The 27,386-nt window shown below is 41.6% G+C and overlaps 1 protein-coding gene across 1 annotated transcript in view; it reads right to left on the bottom strand.

Annotated features, from left to right (window-relative positions):
• Positions 1 to 27,386, bottom strand: part of CCDC180 (coiled-coil domain containing 180) — a 2,826,277-nt gene that overhangs the window by 937,422 nt on the left and 1,861,469 nt on the right. The window contains exon 25 of the mRNA XM_044058396.1: positions 21,405 to 21,589. Within this exon, the coding sequence (XP_043914331.1) occupies positions 21,405 to 21,589 (185 nt within the window). The remainder of the gene's footprint in view (positions 1 to 21,404; positions 21,590 to 27,386) is intronic.

Below are 27,386 nucleotides of genomic sequence, written 5' to 3'. Positions count from 1 at the left end.
GCTAATGCGTCTCTCACAAGTGTCATAACATAGTTAGGTAGGGGTTTGAATCCTGCAAGTGCCCAGTGTGTGTGTGAATGGGTGTGGGGGAGTAGTGTGTGCAATTCCATGTGCATGAGAAATGGCCCTTTTGGCAACTATTACTACACAACACATGCTGCATATTCCACTGTCTAAACACTGATGATGTCAGCACCCTATAAGTACAGCAGGAGAAAGCAATCCCCCCAGTAATGCAAATAGCGTGCTCTGCTAATGCGTCTCTCACAAGTGTCATAACATAGTTAGGTATGGGGTTTGAATCCTGCAAGTGCCCAGTGTGTGTGTGAATGTGTGTGGGGGAGTAGTGTGTGCAATTACATGTCTATGAGAAATGTCCCTTTTGGCAACTATTACTACACAACACATGCTGCATATCCCACTGTCTAAACACTGATGATGTCAGCACCCTATAAGTACAGCAGGAGAAAGCAATCCTCCGAGTAATGCAAATAGCGCACTCTGCTAATGCATCTCTCACAAGTGTCATAACATAGTTAGGTAGGTGTTTGAATCCTGCAAGTGCCCAGTGTGTGTGTGTGAATGTGTGTGGGGGAGTAGTGTGTGCAATTCCATGTGTATGAGAAATGTCCCTTTTGGCAACTATTACTACACAACACATACTGCATATCCCACTGTCTAAACACTGATGATGTCAGCACCCTATAAGTACAGCAGGAGAAAGCAATCCTCCCAGTAATGCAAATAGCACACTCTGCTACTGCGACCCTCATAAGTGCTCTAACATAGTTAGGTAGGGGTTTGTATCCTACAAATGCCATGTGTATTTTTGTCACACAGTTTGTCCATGTGTGTGGGGTGTTGTTCCCAATATTGCACAACATACATTATATCAGTAATGTCAATGCACACATGATGAATGTGTGTGCCACCTACACATATGTACCTGTGAACTGCAAGAGATCCCATGTCCGAAGCCTGCCTCATGTGAATACATGGAATATGCATCAGACAACTGTATGACTGTGGTGTTCTGTGCAGGGGCTGCATGTGGTATGTGACTATACAGTGTGGGTTGTAGATGGTGTCATCCCACCAGCGAGGGATACATGATAGTTCTGGAGCATATAGTCCACATGTTGGTGATGAACAGGTGCAGCATGTTGTCACCACTTGTGGGAGTGGTAACAAGTTGTTCCATAGCAATGCAAGGAATGAATGATAAGAACCCTTCAGATAGGGTCGTGCAGCTAGAATAATGCTCACACTGTATGTTTGGGTAGTCGCAGTACAACCATATAATGGTGTGTGTAGAGACCATCATATTCCCAGTGTTGTCAGGAAGGCCAAGTGGGTTTCCTGGGTATGGGAGTGTGGTGTGTGCCAGGCTATGAACGTGAAGGCAGTCTAACCCACTGTGTGTTGCACATGGAGAGGCTCTGATGCTTTGTGCAGTGCCACCAACCTGGGTGTGGGTGTATCTCAGGTGCCTTTGGATATATCCCCCCTGTTCTGGTTTGGTGCATGTGTGGGGGATGACAAGCATGGTATCAGGAATGACCTGGCACTGATGGTGTGCACCTGGGAGCCTTGTACCAGGAGTCTGTTACTGCATGGATATTGCTGTACCCCATGCTAAGGACAGTTTCCACTGCATGCGTCTTGAGGTTTACACTGCTGCTGTTGAGTAGCATTGCTATTAGTGTCCTATCCCGTGTGATACCTGTGTAGGTGGCTATGTAATGTCAGCCTTGCATACAAAGGCACTATGTGTGTAGCAACAGCCTCTGCCAATATACAACGGCCCATGGGTGACAGGTGCAAGCTGTCCCAAGCAAAGCAATGTGGCTTGTCCAGCATGTAATCCCACACTGACAGGCATTGGATCCCCTTTGAATGTCACTGAAAGATATATTAATTGCAGAAACGGATGATCCTGTCTACATATTGTGGCAGCATTCTTGGTGAAGGTGAGATGCTACTCAAGGCCAGGGTCATACCAGCCTGTGCCACAAGCTCAGAGAGCCCCTCTATGTCCCCTAACATGTAGTCCAGGGAGGTGCGTCAGAGGTCATACACACTGGCACAGACAATGACTGAGTCATACTTCTACATGCCTTGGAGTGACTAGTATGCTTGTGTTATGTGGTGGATCATAGTGCCCGACGGGCAGCTCAGTGTGATCATCACCTTGTTCAGCCTGTGAGCAGGACCTCAGTGTACGTGACGATAGAGGTACCTCATACAACTGTAGCAGGTGTGTTGTCAAGCTGTATGGCTTGTGACTGTTTGGCACACAGGCTTTGTGAGCTATGTGTTGCATGTGCTCTGCTCTGGCTTAACGTTTGCTTGTGTGTCTGCTTTGCAGGTATCAGCTGCTCAGACGATGCTATTCTGAGAGCCCAATAATGTACCTGTGTGTGTCTGTGTTTGGATTGCGGTCGTGACAGATCTATGGGAGGCTGGTACTGTATTCACTGTAGTATCCCACTCCACCTGACAGGGAATGCCAGTGCTGTGTTAACAGAGCTTAGCCCCCAGTTTGGCTATGTGGTTGCATCTCTCACATGTGTTGTACGTGTATGGGAAGGGGAGAGGGTTGTCTGTGTACATGAGGCCGCTGTAACATTGCCACATGACTCACAGATTCACCAACTGGACCTGAGAGTACATCGACAGGTGACCTTTGCACATGCTACCATAGCATTGTGACTCCCATACTAAGTAACGACACATAGGGCCAATGGGGAACAAGGTACTCAAGGTGACTATGTGAGGGTGTAGTGCTCCTGATTTGTTAGTGCTGGCATATATGAATGCTATCTTGAGCAAATGTGAGGTAAGTCATATGCAATGTGTTACAGGCAAGCTACATGCAAACAGGACAAACAGTGACGTTCTGTCAAGTGACACATGGACATCAAGTAAAGTAAGCAATACAGATGTCACTAGGGATCCACAGAGGCATGGTATATCTGCACTGCAGGTGGAATCAGTGTTTCAGGAACATAACAGGCAAACATGCATACAAACAAAGCTACAGTCAGCAAGCCTGTATGTAGACTATGCTACAACAAACAAGGTGTACGACTTCCAGTAGGTAACAGTGCATATATGCAGGCACTATAAGCCAATACCCAGACATTCACAGGTCAGATGGGCTGGGTCCAGCCACACCCCACACAAGTGTATAGACCACGTACCTTCGTAATGTTGAATAACTGGCCTGATACCCAAGTGCTCATACCTGTAATAATACACATGTCAAATAACAGACACTGAGCCCACACTCAGCAGTTCCAGACCTAGTATGATGTATGCTACCTGTCCTGGCACCACAGTATCCTTGACATGTATGGACACTCTCCCTCCTGTCATAGTTAGTTCTGTGTTTTGGTGCTGTCATGCATGGTATGAGGTGTGACCTTGTAGTGCTAGTGTGCTCTTGTGAGCCTTGAACCGGTTGTGCAGTACTGCACAGATATCAACATCCTGAAACATCTGCATTGCAGAGTCGTGAGTGGACAGCATGCAACTCGCAGCTGACATGGCCATCATTGAGTATCAATATGTACATTGTTGTATACCCTGTGCTACCTATGTAGGTGGCCATCCCTTCACAGCCTCACCACCAGTATGCAAAGATGTGCAGACAGAACACTGTGGTAATTACTATGGGTGTACAAAACAATACATTGACATTCATACTGTAACTGCAACAGGCATGCTGGTATATACCCACAATGCTATCATTACACTGTACTGTTGTCAACATCATACTATTACAATACGTCTATGTACTCACTCTGTGCATCAGCACCATGTTAACCTGTTCCTGCTCCGATTTTACAGATTGCAGGAGGTGGCACAGTTTCATCATATGCACAGGGTGTGTACCTGGTATGCCTGAGTCTGCCACTGATACAACCAATTGACATGGCTGTGTGTGTGTGTGTTGGTGAGTGACAGCAGTACAAGATGGGGCAATGTTGATGCAGTGTGTGCGTGTATGCGGTAGCCCTAGGTGTTATCACTTTGCATGTGTGTATGAATGCACACAGTCCCACCTCATGGCTGCCATATACAGGTGTTTTTGGACAGACACAGACTGTACCTGCCAGGTCATACAGATCACTGTCTGTGGCCACCGACACAGTACCTGTGCCTGGCAGGGGTGCTACGGACCGTATGAGGTACTAAGCCAGATTGGGTACTTTCATCAGAAGCAGGTGGTTGGTGATTGGAGACAGGTCCCTGTTGGGACTGTCCAGCGCCATGTGCACGTGGTCTACTGGGGCGGTCTGATGGCAGCATAGACCCAGCATTGCTGGGGCTGCTGCTGGCACTATGTGAGCGGCCGCGGGCCTGTTGTCATCCGCAATGGCTGCCAGCTGCTGCTGTTGCTGGCATACGGCCACGTCGACGCCTCAACTGTCCACCATTGCCTTGACTCATGGACATGTAGTTGTGGAACAGATCTAATGTGTCCTCCCAACGTCTGTCAATGACCTCGGTGAAGTTGCGGATGGCAGCTGCAACATCACGCATACTGACACTCACTGCTGTGCCACATGCTCTCAGCTCCCTCAGACCCTGTCTAGTGAACCGTTCCATACGTGACTGTGCCTGCATTACAGCCCAAAATATAGCTGAGGTTGAAAGACCTCTGTGGGCACATCTGACAGGGGCGGTACGCCCACGGATGCTCCCATGAGAACCCATGGACGTCTGCCTGTGTGGTACTGTATCAGGACCCTGGCCATGGCTGCTGTGTGGGATGCATGTGCCACCGGTACCACATTACCCTGGTCAATGCCCACTGTATCCTGTCCATCACCTAGGGACATTGGTGACAAAGGATGTATTGGCAGGATGACTGTGCGCATTGATGAGGTTGACAGCTGTGTAGTGTCAATTGGCTGACCAATGACGGACCCTGGCACACCTACCTGTGCCATTACACAGGTATCATCATTATCACTATCCACAGCAGCTGATTCAGGTTCCCTGCTGCACGACACCAGAGCAGCACCAGAACCTGTGGGAGTAAGACAGGAAATACAGTTTACAATGTGTACACAATGTCACCACTGATGCACACATGCATACATGCACACATGGGCACATGCACACATGCGCCATGCACACATGCACACATGGGCACATGCACACATGCACACATGGGCACATGCACACATGGGCACATGCACACATGCGCACATGCACACATGGGCATATGCACGCATGGGCACATGCACACATGCACACATGCACACATGGGCACATGCACACATGGGCACATGCACACATGCACACATGGGCACCTGCACACATGCACACATGCACACACCTCAGTATATGAGATATCAATCCACAGACACAAACACACCTGCAATCAAACACATAGCACTACTGCTTCAGCCTATTATTACTATTAGTATACAGAGTATTGAAGGTAATGGTATTACACACTCACCAGCATGGATAGGCTGCCTTGCTGTTACACCAGAGGGACCTGCAGAAAAGAGACATTTATCGTCAGTGGGCACAGCTGTGCCATTGATACTGTGGGCATGATACAGTTCAGTAGTGCAACAGTTGTACTGCAGATATTGAGGATATCACTAATGCACAATAATTACCAAGATTACAGCTACAAAACGAGGACACACCTCATACATGCATAACTTAACAGTGTACAGAATGGTCAACTATACACATGGCATGTTACCTGCATGCTCTGTGTCCTGCTGCTGTGTGACTCCAGCCTCCATCATTACACATGTATGCTGCTGCTGTTGCTGCTGTGCTGGAACCACAACACTTAGGAGTAGTCCCTCCAGTCTGGTCAGGGGGGGATGTCTAGCCACCTCACCACCTGTGGCAAGCTGCTGCCTGTGGATATCCGATGCACGCTGACGGACATTTCTAATTAAATCACTGCAGTGATGGCATACCTGCTCATATGTCCGGTTATGTGTGCCTATGTCATTTACCCAATGGACCAGGTCTTGCCACAGTGCAGCCCACTCCTGCTGCTGCGGGAAAAGAGTACAGCAAAATCCCGCACCAGGCTCTGGTGTATCTCCTCCTCCTCTGCAGCGGAGTAGACAGGGTTCCGCTGGTGAACCATGGCCCTGAAAAGGAGAAGGAAAATATGTCAGCAAACTATAGCACACGTAATACACATAATACTTGACTGCAGTGATATAACTTAAGCACCATATATAGCATCTGTCTGTCTATTGGGGGATACACATGTAAATGACCAGATATCAGTGCTCATCCGACAACTGTGCAACAGTACCTGGCACACTCCATACGACAGACTAGTATACTGCAGCAGTCAACATACTGTTTCAGGTACAATACACAATCTCACACTGGGGGTTTGTATCAAGGTACTGTATGGGGAACATTATCAGCCCATGCACTGCACACAATGCACGTTACATATTTCACTGGTAATGCACACTACTCTTACTTGCCATAACCCTACCTATGCCACAGTGACATACAGGGTAACACAGCACAACATATGGCAATGTAGTATGTGTTGATCGCAATACCTCACACACCTGTCTCTGGCCTCACACCAAGGACACACACTACCATGACAGACAGACAGTCATGGTGAGCAATCACACCAGTACACAACATGCACCCAGGCACTAGCACACTCATTCCACCTCACATATTCCATTTGCAATGTGTTCATGTGTGTGCATTGTGTCTTAGGTAGGTAGTGTGCTTTTGGCCCTGGGCCTACAGCACCATACTGTTATGCTACCCTGCCCCTTGTGACACATGTGTTATGATTGTACCTGCTCCTTACAAACAGTTACATAGGGTGACTCATATGGCATATTATCTATCTGCATAACATTCAGCAGGGGTATGTCTGACATCTACTCATGGGGAGCCTTGCTTCTTAATTCTGTGTGGTCTACTACAGGGTATGTCATATCTGTGGGTAGGGTCCTGTACCTCCACCATGTGCTCTATACTGCAGTGACAAGGACGACAGACATAGGTAATTTGTGTTGTGGATGTTGGAGGTGTTACCATGGTTGTTAGGACAACTGTCATGGGTGTGACCGAACTATGTATATCCAGCAGTGGTAACATCTATGTAGGTAGTCTGTGTGCACTCTGTGGTGTTTGAGTGCATTGACACAGTTACTTGCATATGTCTGTGTCCTTCTCCATATCTGTAGCTGTCATGGGAGGTACATACCGTGTAGGACATTGTGGGGTGTGGAGGGGTATAGTGGCCTACATGTCCATAGCTGACACACCATGTCCGCTGACACATTCCATGTACAGGTATTACAGGACTAGTGTGCCACTGTGTATATCAATGTGGAGCCTATTGTACACTTGTTGCCCCTGTTCCCCCCTGACACATGCAGTGGTGGGCAGGCATGTACATATGTGGTGGTTACTGGTGTCAGTGTATTTGAATGGGGTATGGTACTCCAGTATCCACACTGGTGTTCACTCCATGCCTTTGACACCAGGCACCTGTTGCAAGACATCTGCACACATGTGCCTCACACAGTCTATATATATATATATATATATATATATATATATATATATATATATATATATATATATATATTTATATCTGTATATGGATATATATATGTTTGTATATATGTATATAAAATATGTATATATAGATGTAGATATATACATATAGATGTGGGGAGAGAGGGGGAGAGAGTGAGAGAGAGACACAGGGAGAGTGAGAGTGTGAGGGGGTGGGACAGAGAGAGAGAGATAGTCATATACAGACATATCTGTTGTCAGTCAGATCTATCTGTATATGTATATGTCTCTACAGATATCTATATATGTATGTGTGTATTACATATATCTGTACATATTCTACCAATCTCAATGTCTGTGCAGTAAGTGAGAACCTGGTTCAAGGTTCCTGAGAGCACACCAGCGGTACCAGGCTATACCCCGTATCATGCTTTTTGGCCCCAGGACTCGGGACAAAAAAAAGGGAGGGGCTGTGTCCATATTCATGAAGGACACACACACCTCCAGGTTAGTGGCAACACATGAAGCATCACAGACCATCCAGGTGCAGATAACCGTAGGCAAACCTGCTATACAACTGGTAGCATGTTACAGACCACCCTCCCAATCTCAGGGACCACAGTCAGCCTTCCTGTAGACATTGGAGGATATGAATGTCCCACCACACACCATCATATTGGGATACTGCAACTACCCTAACATACACTGGGTGCATTATTCTACCCCAAACACCCTAGCCCAAAGGTTCCCGGAATTCACTAAGTCAAATGCAATGGAACAGCTAGTCATGTCTCCCACAACAGGAGATAATATACTAGACCTGATCATCACAAACATGGGGACAATGTGCTACACACTGGAAGTATACCCCTCACTAGTCACATCTGACCACAGACTAATCCCCCTGGATATACATATCCCACCTCCCCCACAACACAAAAGACTACAGTGGGAAACCTCTCACATGCCGACTTTACACTTCTTATAACTGAGTTGGTATCCTTAATGCCCACTGGGCCAGTGTAAACCACTTCCCACAATGCAGACACCTTCACATATGCTTTCTACGGACATCTCCAAGAATGCATGGATCATGCAATCACAAATGAAACCATGACCCTCTCCACCAAGGGCAGGCATCCTGTCTGGTGGACCCCAGCATTGAACAAATTGTATAACAACAGAAGGTAGCTACTGCACGGCAGAGCATACTTCCATAGAGCTACGGCAACTCTGATCAGCAGCAGTAGAAAGATACATTTTGTCGTACAAACATGCAAGGCCAACAATGAGAGGGACATTGCTATGGTCACTACAGATAACCACAAGGCCTTCTTCTGCTATGTTACACACCTGGGTTGGAACCCTCAGTTGTGTTCACAATTAGTTCACAGTGACAAACGCTACACTGAACACACAGATAATGCCAACATTCTGGCAGACAGGTTCAGTGCAGGTTTCTCCCCTCCCTCACCCACACATGTGGAATTACTTATCCCAGCTGACTGTAACCTCTCTGTCATCTCAGATGTCCAGCTGGGAACCACCCTCAGCAGAGCTGTAAACACAGCATCAATGGGACCCAACGGTAATGCAGGTTGCATGCTACGTGAACTGCAAGAGGAGCTACACATGCACATTAAATGCTATTCAGCCGTAGCCTTACTACAGCATATGTACCTGGACACTGGCATACAGCAACAGTAGTCCCAGTCCACACAGGAGGCACCTCTGCAGACCCTGGTAACTACCGCCTGGTCTGCAACGCTATGGAAAGGATCATTATGGTACCCATACACAGAGACATTGGGGACTTAGACACTTGATCCCACCCAGTTTGGCTTTGTAGAGGGCAGATCCTGCCTTATGAACCTGGTTGACCTTTTCAAATCAGTCACTAGAGCCATTGACGAGGGCACAGCAGTCCATACAGCCTACCAGGACTTGCCTACGGCTTTCGACACAATACCGCACTCTGGCATCATAGACATGATCAACAGCTGAAATGTAAATCCATATGTCACATGATGGGTTGCAAACCGGCTAATGGATAGAAACCCTACAGTCAAACTCACTGGTGCCATGTCAGACTCAGAGCCAGTCACATGTGGTGTCCCACAGGGCTCTGTCCTGGGACCGCTCATGTTCGGCATATCATTCTCAGATGTGGAAGCAGACATGGGAGGGTAGTGGCTGACAATGTTCAAAGATGACTGCATACTAGGCGCCATAGGCGATACACCAGCTGACACATACATCCTACTGACAGGCCTCACGGACACCAACAACTGGTGTCGGAGTCATGGCCGTACACTGCATGCCACGTAATGTATACTCATACCCTTTTGGACGGACAAGGTACCCACATATTATCACATAGACAGTAACCCACTGAGTACAGACAAAGTAATCGGAGACCTGGTGACACTGATCAATGCTGACCTCTCATTTGACACCCACGTTGCCAAAGTGGTTGGATAGACTTCCTACCTTGCCCACCTTATCATGAAGGGATTCACATCCAGATCAAAAGGGTCATTGTACCTCTATACTCCTCCCTTATCAGGCCCATGACTGTGTACTATGCCCCATTTGGTATGTACCTCACCTGGCACTTGCAACAGCTAGGGGACCCCATAAGTACATCACCAGGAGGATCAAGGGTCTGCAACAACTGTCATATGCTGCCAGACTAACGTAACTCATGCTCTATTCCATAGCATACTGCCTACGTAGGGGTGATCTGTGCCTGATGTAGTAGGCCATGTCCAATCAGGTATTGATGGACATGTTCCACCTCATACAATCCAAATCCATCAGAACCACAACAGCTACAGATTTAAACCTCAGCACACATATGATTAGGACATACTGTAGGGACAGATCCATCACTAAGAGGCTTCCCATACTGTGGAAGAGGATCCCAGTTCATGTTAGGCAGAGACCCTCACTGACACTCTTCATGTGCATTCTTAACAAGTGGATGGGAGATCATAGGTTTATAGCAGGGGTCATCTCTGTGTCACTACTAGACAGAGACACAGTAAACTAATGCTATTATGTAGGGGGGTCTTCACTGTGTCACTACTATACAGAGGCACAAGTTTCTAAATCTATTCTATACACTGTCTGCAGATAGCCTAGTACTACACTATGACACTGTGAAACTATATATGTCTATGTATTTCTACATCCCTCTCTATCTATGTATACACATATGCATATTTGATATATATATATATATATATATATATATATATATATATATATATATATATATACATACATATCTCGATATACATACGTATACACATGTTATATATATATATATATATATATATATATATATATATATATATATATATATATATATATATACATATATATATACCCTTTTAGTTCCACATATGTATACACACAGTAATGTACTGCTGAACATCCATTACTGTACAACCTACTTGTACATTACACTACAACCTACATTGCTATGTGCACATAGCTACTGTCACATACATATGTATGTGGAGCCTTCAGTGACAGTTTCAGTATGTCCCCGGCCCTATGCACATCTTCATATACATAGATACAGACCAATAACACATATGGAGGGTTCACAGTATGTAGAGTATTATAGTAGTACTTTACATTACCTGTGTTTGCTGCAGCTGTTTGTGTAGGCTTGCAGTTACTTGGCCTGCTGTCAGCCTCTTTGTTTTGTTGTTACAGTTTTTTTTTTTCTTTCTCATTCTTTCTTTCTTTTATTTTTTTTTTTTCTCTTTCTCTCTCTCTCTCTCTCTCTCTCTCTCTACCTCCAGCGGGTGCAATGAAAGTATTGCATGTGTGGACTGGGAGTAAAGGATGCTTTTGTAGGTATCTGCACATGTCCATGTGATGGCCTCTGCACCAATTGTTAGCCAGCATTTACTAATTGCATGCAGCCTGTTGTGTAGTGATTGCAGTTCTCACTGTGATTATAGGACTGTGCTATAAAAAGGTCTGTTAGGTAGGCGTAGCCCTTTCAGATTATCAGGGTGGGGACCATGCTGGTTTGCTGTGGACACTGTTCTGTGAGTGTGTCAGGGTTGGTATGTCTCTCATATTTCAGGCTGTGTTGTAGACACTGCAATGCATGTTGTTCTGTAAGCTGAGTATTCATTCCTCCAGTGTCCTCTTCTCCGTGTGTATGTAAACTGACACCTACGACTAGTAATACTGTGTATATGGGTGTGTGTGCTTTCCTGTGGGGATTGTGGTGTAACTGGTATATAGCAGTGGCTCTTGCAATCTGTTGCTATGGCTTCAATATTTGGCCTTTACATTCACTCCTTGTATGCCTGCTAGGTGTCTTTCCTGTAATGTGTTGCTATGGCTTTCCTATTTTCCATTTACATTCACAGCTTGTAATGCTTGCTAAATCTGTTTGGGCAGCAATTCCCTATGTGTTTGTTGTTGTAGGGTGTTACTGCATGCAGTGTGGTCTGGCCATGGTGTGGGCCTTGACACTTACAGGGGTTCATAGGTTGGTACTAGGCTATCAGCCCTAGGGCCTATACAAGCCTAGCCATAACAATTCCCTGGCTATTTCTTCCCACATTATTTACTTTCCTGGACCCCTGTCTAGCAGGGTGACTGACGTGATCCCTGGGGTGAATTTCCTTTTTCCCATCCAATCGTCAAGGTTCCTCTTGAAGAGGTCCAAAGAGACACTCTGCTTGACATGTATGGGCAATCTATTCCAGAGTCTGTGGAGTCTCTGGGTCAGGAACCTATCCCTCCAGCATGTTTTGTTTATTGTGATGACAAGGTTTAGATCCCTGGAGCGTGTAGCTCTGAGGGATTGGGATTTCTTTAAGTGTAGCATGTCCAACAGCTCTGGGTTTGACATGGGCTTGTATGTTAAGCACAGATCGCCTCTAAGTAGATGATATGCGACAGAGTACAGCTGGAGTTTTTTAAGGCGGTCAGCATAGGGCATCTGCTTTAGGCCTGTGATTCTTTTAGTGAGGTATTTCTGAGGCCTTTCAGTTGTTGCAGATGTCTTGAGAGGTACATACCAAATGGGGCGTTGTATTCTATAATGGGTCTAATGAGGGATGAGTACAGTGGGACAATGACCTCCTTTTTTCTGGATGAAAAGCCCTTCGTGATGAGGTGTGCCACATAGAAGGATTTCCTGACTGTTGTGGCGATGTGGTTATCGAAGGTGAGACCACTGTCCACCTGTGTCCCTAAGTCTCTTATCACACTTTCTGTGTTTAGTGTACTGCCACCTATATGGTAATTCATGGATACATGTTTTTTCCCAAAGGGGATAACAATACATTTCTTGGCATTGAGCTTGAGCCCATGGCTCTGGCACCAAGCATCTGTTTCTGTAAGGCCCTTTTGTAGAGTATCCACATCATTTGGGGATTCAATAATGGCTCCCAGTTTGCAGTCATCTGCAAACTTTGTTAGCCAGAGTCCCTTAGTGTTGACTTGTACTTCAGAGAAGTAGATGCCAAACAAGAGCGGCCCCAGGGTATTTGATCATGCTGCTGAGCAGGCCTCAGATACTCTCTGGTGCATCTTTTATCAGCCTCATGGAATGGTACATAGCAGTGGGTTACTCCAATGACATATTCTGATATTCTGCAGTTGTGACTGTGGGTTATTTCAAGCATGTGTATTAGTACACCATTTGTGACGTGCAGGTGGTGCATACCTTCAGTCAGTCATAGTTACCATTGCATGTGTAGTTACACCTTTCTGCCTACTGTTAGTACATTTGACAGGGTGTCAGTGGGGCACAGTTGACATTTGTTTTCACATCAGGGACATCCCTGTAACTCAGTCACAGTTGCTATGTCTGATCTCTTAACTATTCAACTATGGCAGTGTTTATCCTGCTCTGAGTATGTGTGTGGCTTGCCAAATGCTACTGTGACATTATTACCTAGTAGCTACCAACTAGCATGACTGTTTCTCAGCACACAGTACTATTTTACAAATCCACTAGATTTGACAGTAAATATACATGACATGCTTTGTGTACTAGACTTGCTATATTCCCTTTACATTAATTCCTACTATTTTATGATATATTTCTTTCAGCACATTGTTCTTGTATAGCAGTCATGGCTTAGTGGTAAGTCATGCATACTAGTGTTTCCAAGGTCCTGGGTTCGAGACTGAGAGAGGTATTTTATTTTGCTGCTGAGAAAACTACAGGCATTGTCATTCAGAGTGACTAAGGCACTTTTAAGCAGTTGTAAGCGGGTTAGCGCTGGTTTGCGCGGAGGTCATGCATGCGCACTGCCGCTTAGCTTCACGCACCCATGATTAGCTAAGCGCACAGAAGCGCACACCTGCTTACTACTGCTTAAAAGTGCTTACTCTTGTGCACACCTGCGCTATTTTCTTTTAAAGAAAAGAAAATGGGGAGATAGGAAAGTGGTGAAAAAAAGGGGCACAAAGAGGGTAGGACAGTAGGAAAACAAGCTTGGGTTTTGCAGGAGGGATGTAGGAAAGGCCCATAGCTGCCCATTTCTTCATCAGCAACAGCTGTGCATCTGTTTGTAATTTGGTGTGAAATTTGAAACCTTCCACTCCTGAGAGAGGTGTGAGGACAATAATAATATTTGTTGTACAGCCAATTGAAATTGCCAGTTTACATGTCCAGCAGACGTGTGCAAAATGGGCAGCTATGTATGGGCGTAATTTTTTTGTGGGTACAGAGTGTCCTTTTTTTTTTTTTTTTTCAGGTGAGAGTGGTATGTCAGGTACAGGAAGTCGGTATAGCTGGGGAGGTAGGTAGGGGAGGTTAACAGACAAGACAAACAAGACGCATACAGGGGTGGTGTATGACACGTGTGGGGGGTTACACAATTGACGGGGACGGATGTTTGGATATCTCAAGCCCATGAGCCCACAGATGGCAACAGTGGAACTGAGATCCCCACCCATGGGCAGTTGCCACTGTGCCTTCACTGCCCAGGACGGGGCTGTGTAGGCTGGGCAGCAGGCACGCCCGTGAGTTGTGCCACCCATGCTTCAAGCTGGCGTAGGGGCCCAAGCACAGCGTGCCAGATCTCCCTACGCACTACAGTCTGGACACTATGGAGGGTGAGTGGATGTTCTCCTCCAGCCACACTTGCAGAGGGGGGAACGAGCCCCACCCCCTGCAGCGCTTCCACCCGCAGGTGGCACAGGGCCACTGGAGGAGGGACCGGCCTGGGCACTACTGCCAGGTGCACTCGCCAGCTGAGATGGGAGAGGTGGTTCTGCTGGAAACCGCCTTCCCTGTCGTCCTATGTTTTGCATTATGTTATGACAGTTTGGATTAGTAACATACAATACCATTCACAATTAGTTGTAACAGCATGCATTAGTATTCCCATTAACCAAACACCATAAATTCAAGCCATTGAACAGCAAGCATAACACATGCATAATTTGAACAGCAATACACAATCCAACAACATGCAGGGTTGATTGATGGCAACAGGCCATCAGGTTTGGATGTATGAACAGGGCACATGCATCAACGTACATGCAAATATGTATGAACCAACAGGACAAATGTCCAGGGGTGTTAATTGTGAATGCACATACCCATTTCACGTGGAATGGATTATTTGTGGTTATAGGGTAGGGTGAAGAAATATTTCATTAACAACTTCAAATACCTATACATATGCTGCACATTTCTACTAGCTGCAGATATATACACACTACAGGTCTGACTACAGTTTCCTATGTGATAACTAATTCAGGTTGGTGATAGGAATGTTACTGCTACATCAATATACATTTCATATTTATTCATACACATTCATATCTGGCTCTGTTCAGCTACATCATCCTGCTACATTTGCTTTATATGGCTATAGACAACTGTGGATGTTTGGTATTTCATACAACCATACTATCTGCATATTGCAGACTGAGAGCAACATATCCAGATTTTGGGACACACATTCCAGCTTCAGTACTTTTTTCAACACATGTTGCTGTTTGGTTCTGCCTGTCACATTCATTTCATTCTGTACTGACTGCAGTATACTTTATTCAGGAGTTATTACTACTTTATTGGTGGATTCATACATCTTTCTCACACTCTCTCACTTGTTTTATTTTTACAATTCAGGATGGTACTTAATTCTAGGCTTTATTGACATGTTTTACTTTTAGTTATAACAATCCTTTCCAACAGTCTCACTTGTGTCATGTTTCAGAATTTAAACAGGGATATATTTCACACATGTGTTTTACTCAGATTCTGTAGCTGTACTTTTCAGCCTGCTGCAGGTTATGTACTATTATATTACAGGTGGGACATCTTTATTTCAGACTTGTTTCATTTTTATTTTTGGATTACAGGCTGCATCACACTTTTGTAATCAAGCAATACTTGCAAACTCTCTTACACTGTTACTTGCACATTTTATTAATAAGTGACTACACTGCACTCTTTTGCAAACTGTCATACTTATATATTTTTTTACAGTTACAGGGAAAGAATTACTGACCTGCCTGGTGGCGCAACCGCACCAGCCTATCGGCATAGGCTCGACGGTTCATGGAATGGACACCTGCAGCTGTAATATAAATGAAGTAATATTGGAATACACATCTCCATAATATCAGCTAGGTTAATTTCTTACATGAATAATTACATGCAACTTACTCAGTAGTGGGGCGTTGGGCGTTTGCCGGGCCTCCTGGATCCAACGGTTCAGTTGGTCCTGCTTCTGTCTCTTCAGGTCTGCATGGTGGTGATGGACCTGTTCACCAGTCCTTGGTATTCCTGTGGCACTGGTGAGATCATGTGCCAACCGGTCCCACGCCTCAGCCCTATATGCTCCCCACAGGACCTGGCCCTACATGAGTTGAGCCTCAAGATCATGGACGAGGAGCCAAACCATATAGTTGGACTCCTCAACGCCCCACCTCTGTGCTCGGAAGCAACTACCCTCTCCTACACCTGCCATCCTGGCTGCAAGTCGGTTCCACAATCGGTTATGCTGTGTATTCCTGCCTATGGGGCTTATATATGCTGTTTTTCCCGCACTTATCTGTGATTGGCCATTTTGGAATTGTATCAGCTTCACAAAACCTGCTTTGTCATGCTCCTCTTTCTATTCATTCCTATATATATGCTATTACTGCATTTCTAAGTGCAACTGTCATGGCTTAGTGGTTCAGTACTTTGACTATGGTGCATGGTATCCTGGGTTCAGGCCTGGCCATTGCTTTTTATATTTTATGACTGTCTACACAGGCTAGGAGGTGTGTCTGTGTAAAGGCAGTTTTGATACAGCTTGCTCAACGTTGCCCGTCGGTTAGCTTGTTGGCGCGGTGCTCAGCTCCGCACAAATGGGCCATGTTGGTTTACATGTCGTTTGGCTGTCAGCACGCATATTACACTCAGCTCAGCTACGGGCACACAGTTTCAGCATGTTAAAACGCTGCTCAACCCCGGACACTCATTTTACACCTGTTAAACAACTGCTCACCTACGGGCACTCATTTTAATCCTGTTAAAACACTGCTCACCTATGGGCACTCATTTTAATCCTGTTAAAACACTGCTCACCTACGGGCACTCATTTTAAACCTGTTAAAACACTGCTCACCTACAGGCAGATATCCTCAACTTGTTAGACTGTAGCTCAGCTATAGGCACATCTGACATTTTTTTTATTATCTCACATTTCTTCAAAATACATGGCCCATTTCATTACATTTTACATAAAATATAATTTTATATATGTACATATATGTCAGGGAATTGTTTCATGCTTATTTCACTAAAAATAAAAATTGATGTTGTGGGGGCTCGAACCATGACTGCCTCCTCTTCAGCCAACGTCTCTACTGCTACGCTATTGCTTCTTGGCTTACATTGCATATTTAGTTCTTATATGCTTTTCCACTGACTGCTAACTGTGGCTAATCAGCGGGCATGCCCGCGCAAACGAGCGCACTCACGGGCAAACATCTTTACAACTTATAAAAAAAATATAAGATGTTCATTTATACATTTTATGTTCATAGTCTGTGGGGGCATGTGTTGTGTTATGTTTATTCACATTTACACGGACTCTGTCGTGGGGGTTTACTTTTGGGACTTTTACTCTTCTGGGGGCATGTCCGTTTGCAGGGCTCGCCCTACAGACACGCCCCCTACTGTCTTACATGGACCGTGTTAGCCTTAGGTGTGATTCAGCATGCCCTCATGCATATGCATGGCATGCTGACGTCACACTGTTTAACTGCAGCCTCCGTGTAAGCCTTGTAACTCTTACACAGAGGCTTCGTGAATCCTGCCCAATAACTTTCACAGGACAAACATGTCGCTATATATACCACATGTTCACTATTACAATTGTAATAGTCCTTTGCCCAAAAAGTAATATTATAATGACTAAGAGTCACAAATGAAGAATTTGTTACAAATCTACATTGTTTACAATTATGACATGCAAAAGTGCCCTTTTTGTTACTTCTTAACATCACTGTACTAGTAGTAACTTTGTTTTCTGATTCTAACATTGATTTAATATTAACAATTTTCTTATATGTAAATTTCGGTGTTAGTCCCAGTCTGGCCACTAATTCTTTGTTTCCTAATATTACTTTCCAGTTGTTTTCAATGATAATTTTAATGTACCACATTTCATTTACTACTGGAAGTGGAAATATAATCTTATAGTCCTTTTTTGTGCTATATATTGTTTCCTCAGTGTCTTTAGACATGATACAGTTTGTTGGACCTATTAGGATATCTGTGGAATGTAAAATAGGTGATGCCACCCCACTTCTTAAGGACAGAACTTCCTTTTCTATCTTTTTTATCCAATTTATATCATAACCTCTTGAAACAAAAAGTCCTCTTAGAAACTGGACTTCTTCCTTAAATGTGTCATCATCAGATGTCATCGTCAGATGTCAATCTGCTTAAATGTATGATCTGTCCCTTTATAACTCCTCTCTTCATATGTTGTGGATGTAAACTATCTTTGTGCAAGTATTGGTTAGCAAACACTGGTTTTCTATAAATCTTATTTACAAATTTGTTTTTCTCTTTGTCAATGTGAACATGTAAATCCAAGTAGTTTATGGAATCACTAAAACCACTAATTTTAAATTCTAAAAAAATCGGTTGTAGAATTTAAATATTGTACTAGGCTTGTAAATTCCTCATAACTTCCTTTCCAAACAAAAAACAAATCATCTATAAACCTGTAATAGATTTGTACTTATCAAAACTAGAATGTTGTTCAAGAAATTTGCATTCCCAATTTGCCATGACCAAATTTGCAAAGGCTGGTGCACACCCTTGCCCCCATGGCTACACCAGATGTCTGTTTGTAAAAATAACTTATTGAACTTGAAAAATTTGTTCGCTAGCACCAATTCCATCATATTACATACAGTATTTATTTTTTCTCCTGTAAAATCAGTATAATTAGTTAGATATTCTCTAAGGTATTCTATACCTGCTTCTTGTTCAACTGAAGTGTATAGAGACTTGACATCTGAAGTTCCAAAATAAATTTCTTCTTTTTCTATTTTGTAATTTCTCAAAATTTCTAGCAGATGCCAAGAATCTCTAAGATAATATCTAGATTTCTGAACTACAGGATTTAAAATGTGATCTAACCAAATTGAAATGTTTTCAGTTTTTGAATTTTTTTGTCGAAATAATTGGTCTAAATGGTGGATTTTTACAGTCTGTTTGAATCTTGGGAATGCCAAATAGTGTAGCTATCTTTGGATGTTCCACTTGCACAAATGTATAGTTCTCATTGTCTAATTCTCCTTGGCTAAACATGCCGAAAAGTGTTACATCTATTTTGTTGTAACTCTTGCTTATCTCTCCATTATTGTCAAGTCTCTATACACTTCAATTGAACAAGAAGCAGGTATAGAATACCTTAGAGAATATCTAACTAATTAAACTGATTTTACAGGAGAAAAAATAAATACTGTATGTAATATGATGGAATTGGTGCTAGCGAACAATTTTTTCAAGTTCAATAAGGTTTTTTACAAACAGACATCTGGTGTAGCCATGGGGGCAAGGGTGGCACCAGCCTTTGCAAATTTGGTCATGGCAAATTGGGAATGCAAATTTCTTGAACAACATTCTAGTTTTGATAAAGTACAAATCTATTACAGGTTTATAGATGATTTGTTTTTCGTTTGGAAAAGAAGTTATGAGGAATTTACAAGCCTAGTACAAGATTTAAATTCTACAACAGATTTTTTAGAATTTAAAATTAGTGGTTTTGGTGATTCCATAAACTACTTGGATTTACATGTTCACATTGACAAAGAGAAAAACAAATTTGTAAGTAAGATTTATAGAAAACCAGTGTTTGCTAACCAATACTTGCACAAAGATAGTTTACATCCACAACATATGAAGAGAGAAGTTATAAAGGGACAGATCATACGTTTAAGCAGATTGACATCTGACGATGACACATTTAAGGAAGAAGTCCAGTTTCTAAGAGGTCTTTTTGTTTCAAGAGGTTATGATATAAATTGGATTAAAATGATAGAAAAGGAAGTTCTGTCCTTAGGAAGTGGGGTGGCATCACCTATTTTACATTCCACAGATATCCTAATAGGTCCAACAAACTGTATCATGTCTAAAGACACTGAGGAAACAATATATAGCAAAAAAAAAGGACTATAAGATTGCATTTCTACTTCCAATAGTAAATGCAATGAGGTACATTAAAAGTATCATTGAAAACAACTGGAAAGTAATTCTAGGAAACAAAGAATTAGTGGCCAGACTGGGACTAACACCGAAATTTACATATAAGAAAATTGTTAATATTAAATCAATGTTAGAATCAGAAAACAAAGTTACTACTAGTACAGTGATGTTAAGAAGTAACAAAAAGGGCACTTTTGCATGTCATAATTGTAAACAATGTAGATTTGTAACAAATTCTTCATTTGTGACTCTTAGTCATTATAATATTACTTTTTGGGCAAAGGACTATTACAATTGTAATAGTGAACATGTGGTATATATAGCAACATGTTTGTCCTGTGAAAGTTATTATATAGGAAAAACAATAAGAAATCTAAAACGTAGAATTTATTAGCATAATTTAGCAATTAAAAAGAAGGATAAAACTAATTCATTAGCTAGACATGCAATAACATGTATAGATTTCAAAATGTTTGAACTCTTTGTGTTAGAAAAAATAGAAAAAGAGCCCTTAAATGAAGACATCAACAACACATTAGAGTGCAAAGAAGCATTTTGGCAGCTGTATTTAAGTGCAGATACTGCACCTGGTTTAAATGAGACAATAAATTTGAAATGTTTTTTTAAAATACAAACAACAATTCAGTTAAAATTAGGCAAAAAAGTATTTTATGTATGTACATTTTATATTAACATTCTGTTTTAGCAAGTGTTTATTTTAATTACATAAGCAAATCTGTCTATATATATTTACTGATTTTGAATGTACGTTATGTCATTTCCTGTAAGTAATTGTTAATTTGATGTAAAAGGAAGCTTGGGTAGGGTATAGTTGTTTCTGATGAAGTTCACAATTAAAAGTGAATGAAAGCGCTAAGTGATTGTCCGGTGGTGGTCATTTGAGTAGAACAGGACTTTTTTCTTTTGTTTCTGTGGTTCGTGTGGAATTTAAGGAGTTCAGGTGTACTTGTTTTGTTATTATGACCAGCATATTTCATTGTTACATAAATTATACATATTTAGTCAGCGTATAGTCCTATATTTTAAAACCACTACTGACTCAAAATGTGATTATACTTTAGATATATGGTGAATCCTTCATAGACGGGTGTTATAAAAACAATGTTGCACTCACTGTAGGATGGTTTTAATGACTCCTATGGCCGCATCTTCAGTTGCAGATTTTCCAATTTTACTAGGCTGCAGTAAGTTATCTGTGCTGTAAAACAGCACCTTACTGTCTTGTTTGAGACTCTCAGATCGGGTTGCTGTAGCAATAGGTCCCTGTAATGCAGGCTCTGTTAAGGTCATGCAAGGGTCCTGTAACAAGAAACAATAAATATTTAAAAGTAAAAAATGTATGGCTATATAGTTATCTGTAAAAAAAAGTCATTTAAAACTACAGAAGTAATGATCCTCTTAGAGTTCATCAAAATCTGAAATAAGTTTAATGATTTAATTTTTGAAGTGGAAAAGCATTTCTGTATTGTTGAAAAGAGTGCTAAGCTTACAACCAGGAAAGCTTTTGTAAATAAACTTAGTATCTACAGTACATTTTGTGGGCAGTTAATATATACATCAAAAACAGTAATGGACTGATCCATATTTTATATATATATATATATATATATATATATATATATATATATATATATATATATATATATATATATATATACACACACACACACACACACATATATATATATATATATATATATATATATATACACACACACACACATATATATATATATATATATATATATATATATATATATGTATGTATGTATGTGTGTGTGTGTGTGTGTGTGTGTGTGTGTGTGTGTGTGTAGGTATCTTGAATAAGACAGAGTATATCAAAAATCAGGCATCAGAATATCAACACAGCTTAATTTCGACAGCAAAATAGAATGACCAACAGGATGGCAGATAGTACAGCAAAACATCAAAAGACTGATTATATATAATCTAAACACAGAGCTTGACATCACAATATACGAGTGCACAAAATGTATTAAATAAGAAAGTAAGTGGATACATAATAATTCTGTGCCATGCCTACAGGTACGCTGTTTGATTTGTCATAATAGTCACCAGGACATTCCTGTACAAGTGGAAACATATTTCATTGAACAGACATGAAGCCAACACACTTGTCAAGACATATCATACATTACCTAATGTCACATTACCAGAATATGTTTGTCCTGCCATAAGATCCTTATTGTATTTTTTATAAAGTGACTTACTGAGAAGAATGCTACAAAGGGAGCTGTATGTGTAGAACTTGGTGATACAGAGATATGCTACTAAATATGTCAAGATGTTTTACATTTGCAAAATATGCCTATAAATGTTTCTGAAAAAAGCAGTCTATGACAATGTGTCATGCACTTGTATAATTGTATGTGTGAACAAGGAATATAATGCTACAAATAAGATAAATGTATTTTTTGAGAACCTGTTGCACTATACATTGTTACATTATGAAAATAAAGGTTTCCATAACACTGAGACATATTTAAATTTAATTCAAATATGTTAAGTAGTTGAGTAAAGGGATACTGCTTGTACAAACATGCAGATTATTATTTGTGAAGCACCAATACTTGTCTACAAATGCTTATTGTTTCTTACATTGTGCAATATTCATGATAAACTATCTTTACAATGGCATCCACACTAACAGTAATAACCATTGCTAGAATCTCTCTGTGTTCTGACTGGGAGTGCTTCTCAAACAATCTGGAAATAAAGAGCTGATAAGTATATTTTTGGCACTTTATTCAGTTCTGCACTGTCTTTATTTTTGCTTGACTGAATTATTTATATATTTGCTGGCATTGTTTTCTGATCTCTGCTGTAACTTCTTTCTCCCGCCCTGTTGCTTTTGTGTTCTTAAAGGTGGTGGCTCTTGCAGTTGCCCGCCCCTACTGTAAATTTGATCTGGGACAATCCTCCCAGTCCCATCTCTTTAGCTCATTCTACCTAATACAGAGATCATTTGGGAAGGCAAAACCCCTTAGTCCCTTAACCTTGAATTAACTTCTGTTCCTGCTCTCTCCCTTTTTACTTAAAAAAGGCACTTTATTCAGCTGCTTATATTTTTCTAATTTATGTTTCTTCCTACTACTCTGTTACTTCATCTTGCTTTGCTTTTTCCTGCTACTTGCTGCCTGTTCTCTAAAGTGTTCAACTGCATATTTTCTGCTGCATGTATTACTGCTTGTTTATAGCCTCTCTAAATTGTTGTTATTCTTAAATGTTATTCTAAGCTTTTAGTTTCGGGTTTAAGCACTTGGGCTTTAGGCCCACCCCATAGCTCTCCCTGGCCTTTCTCCTGTAGATTCTGACAAATATGGATGGAAAATTTCTTACAGTTTCTCCTGTCAGTCTGGTTGATATGGGCATCTTGAGACAGTGTAGCAACTGCCTCATGTACACAGACAACCATCTACTATTATCACCTAGGAACACAATCTGTGAGAGATGCAATTACATTAGGAACCTAGAGTCCAAGCTCTCTCTCCCTCAAGCCAGTATATCTGGCACTGAAAAGGTTGTCAACACAATCACTACACCTCAAACACCACCCACACCTACACAACACACACTACATATGCGGAAGTCCTCCACATAAACATACCCAAACAAAGGAGACCACCGAGGCAAAAACGCACGGGATCTCCACAGCCCTCCACACCACATACCAAGCATAGTCCACACACCTGTGCCTCGCAACCACTAAGACTTCACCATAAACCCAACATATTAGTCATAGGAGACTCCATTGTGAGACACACAGATGTGCCTCTCACCAGGCTGGATAATGAGAAAGTTATGGTTAGTTGTCTATTAGAGTTAGGGAAGTCACTATAGACAGTATTGCAGGTTGAATCGAACATCTATATAAACATTTTCATTTATACATACAAATCTGGCAGTTGGCAAGCAGGTTAAGGTTGTGATAAGGTTGTAAGCTGTATTCCCTGTGGAACAGGGTTTGATTCTCTCAGCCTTTATCTACTGTCTGACCTTCAGCAAGTGACTTAACCAGATACTGCTCCTAGGTCACCCCTGAAAAGGGGACTGTGTGTCCAGTGGGCCTAACTGTTTAACAACTAGGATTATATGGCGGGTGGATAGTACATAAGCATGTGCTTCTATTGCCCAGAATTAAATGGGAAATCATGTCATTAACAAGAACGTGTATCAGCAGCTGTACAGACACTATTATGTGGTACTTGAATTCATGGATATGCTCACGTTTCATTCTTCGGATGTGTTTTAAACATTACTTTCCATTTGTCTCATTAAATGTTACTATACATAAGTAAAAGGACATTACGAGACATACCTTTAAGTTAAGTACAGGATGTTCACCATATGATTAATATGTTAAAAAGTGAAGAATGTGATGTTTTCAATTTCTGTGTAAGGTAATTGATGCTATACAATGAATGACCATTAACATTCAAAAACGAGCAAACTGATTGGTTAGCCCAACCAGTGTGCTCACTGTAAATCAAGCATATACCAACAGAAAAAAAATCCAATTGCCCAGACTTTCTTCTTCCATTACTATATGCTATAACTTTTTAAATTTTCTTCACCATAAAAAAAAAAATAGAAATCTGGACAGTCCAGAGGTACAAAAGAGACAGTACAAGGAAAATACTAGGAATATCAGGTACATTATTCAAAACTAAAGAAATGTTCCTGATTTTCCTCGTAGTTTCTCCATCCATACGCCTCCTGTAAAACATAAGTATGCAGAATACTTGAGTAATATGGATAAAAGGAAAACAGTAAGCAGAATTTGTCTGTAGTCCAAAAAGTAATTAAGGACAAATTTGCACTGCAACCTTCAGATTCAAACCAACCCTAGACTGTGATGTCTTACTTAACAGGTGTAGCTAGAAATTCAAACCATTTTCTGTACTACAGGAAATGAATACAATGGGTTTACATAATTTGAACACTTAGGATAGTGCTCAAAATACTTTTCCTGCAATCATGAAAACAACTGGATTTCTGAAACTTAAAAACAAGTATACTTCAAGACAATCCACCTAGGTGACAGCACAAATATAAGATCAAGAAGTGCATCTACCAGAAGCAGCAGCATTACCATAATTTTTTTCCATGTAGTTTATTTTTAGATTCTGTTGTATCTCTTAAGTGTCCAAAAAAAAAAAAGAAAAATAAAGGGAACAAGAGAGATCTTCCTTTTTTTCCATTTCCTTTACATAGCACTAATGTACTGTGTAAGCTTCTTGGGAATAAAAGTCCCATACGCATGCACAGTACAGCAAGAAAGCCCCAGGATACCGGTGAAAAATGCTGAAGAGTACTACACTGTCCTTATACAAGGACATTATTTAAGAAAAGTAAGTAACATTTTTCTTAAATCATGTCATTGTATAATAGCAATAACCCATGGCTGGGTATGGGTAATGCTGGATTTACCCACACTTGACTTTGTTTGGTCACTTGGGTTTCACCCTTATGACCAAGCCATGCCAACTGCAGGTAAATTCCGCATTACCCACACCCAGCCATGGGTTACTGCTATAGTATATGATGTCATCGTGAACAAGACATACACTGCTAAAAACACATATGTTCAATTGGTTATAGCACACTGAATGCATAACAAATATTGACAAAAGAGTAATACTTTTTAATGCACACCCCCATGTACACAGCTTAATCCCTGTGTAACTTATTCACTCTAACACTTGCATCATGTAAACAGCATGCTGTTATTTTTGAGTTATCAGTCATTCTACATACTTGTATTAGCAATGTGTTTCACCCTCTGCTACTCACATCACTTGAGAGATGATTTGAGTCGAAGTAGGTTACATGCCACTTTCTTCACTGAAAGTCTGAAGATTGTATGAAGCATTACACATCAACAAGTGTAGCCAGAGCTCTCAAAAGGCCAAGTGTATAGTAACTGTCTTTATTATTAATAACTCTGGCCTTGGAAGACAACTGTGATTTTTGTTTCTTCTTCTTAGGAGACGAATGCTAGCAGTAGTCTTTCAGATTTGTTCCTTCATTTGACATTGCTCCTTTGCAACTGTGCTCATTGTACACACACATTTACACTTCTTCTTCCCAGTAAGCACTCAGGCTTTCTGGGCCACTGCTTTGTGTAGTTCAGGGTTTAAGGCTAACCATCGGCTGGTTCTACACTCCAAAAGCAGTAGTCAAAGGAGGGTGGAAAGCGGAATGATTCTGTATTTCATGTATGAAACTTTCTACAGTTTCTTGTCAAATATGCCTGTTGTATACACTTGAGGAGATGTACACACATTGTTCTGTGAAATAATCTCTCAGTAGACACCATGCTTTTACTGATACTGCTCTCCACATGTATGGAAGAGACATTATCTTACTACAGTGTATTTGGCAATCAGTGCTACTACCATAGTGAGTATATAAACCGAGATTCTGGACTTTCTGCCATATATTACTGCAGTTGGAAGAAACAACCCTCACTCTTTGCACCAGTGATATTACTTTTAATAATTTTAATAGCTGCATGTTCAAAGTCACACATTACATAGGCAGGCCTGACTTGAATGTTGTTGTCACCCAACATCTCATATATTAAATTCCATATAACACTACACATTTGTAAGCATTTAGTTTTCATTCTGCAGTACATGAATGGTAAACATATTCTTTCATCACATCTGCTAAGTACACCATGCATGGTGTACAACTGCTTGTATGGTTTTCCTTTAACTTAGAATGTACCATCCTCTAATCACATACAAGGTGTAGTTAGTTCTTCCATATTACTCAAAGTTGTCATAACTACTATCTCTACACCAATCACAGGATGTATACAATTTCTATAAATCCCAATCATCGTCCTGTATTGACAACAATGATGGATTGAGCGAGTGCTAATGTCAGCCAGGCAGCCATTCTTCTTATCCTTGCATCTTACCCTGACAACAGCCTGGGCAAGTGTAGAAGGGGAGGGTAAAACAGTTCTAGTGTACCCAGATACCTTGTCAACACAGCCTGCAACTATGAGGAATGATGGCTCGTGACTGATTGTCATCACAAATCCTGTGCATGGTGTCATACATCT

This window comes from Protopterus annectens, chromosome 16.part0, assembly GCF_019279795.1.
Source record: "Protopterus annectens isolate FY-2018-M chromosome 16.part0, PAN1.0, whole genome shotgun sequence".
Classification (NCBI taxonomy): domain Eukaryota; kingdom Metazoa; phylum Chordata; order Ceratodontiformes; family Protopteridae; genus Protopterus; species Protopterus annectens.
The sequence above is the reverse complement of the archived record's forward strand: the minus strand, read 5'-3'. Positions and strand labels throughout refer to the sequence as shown.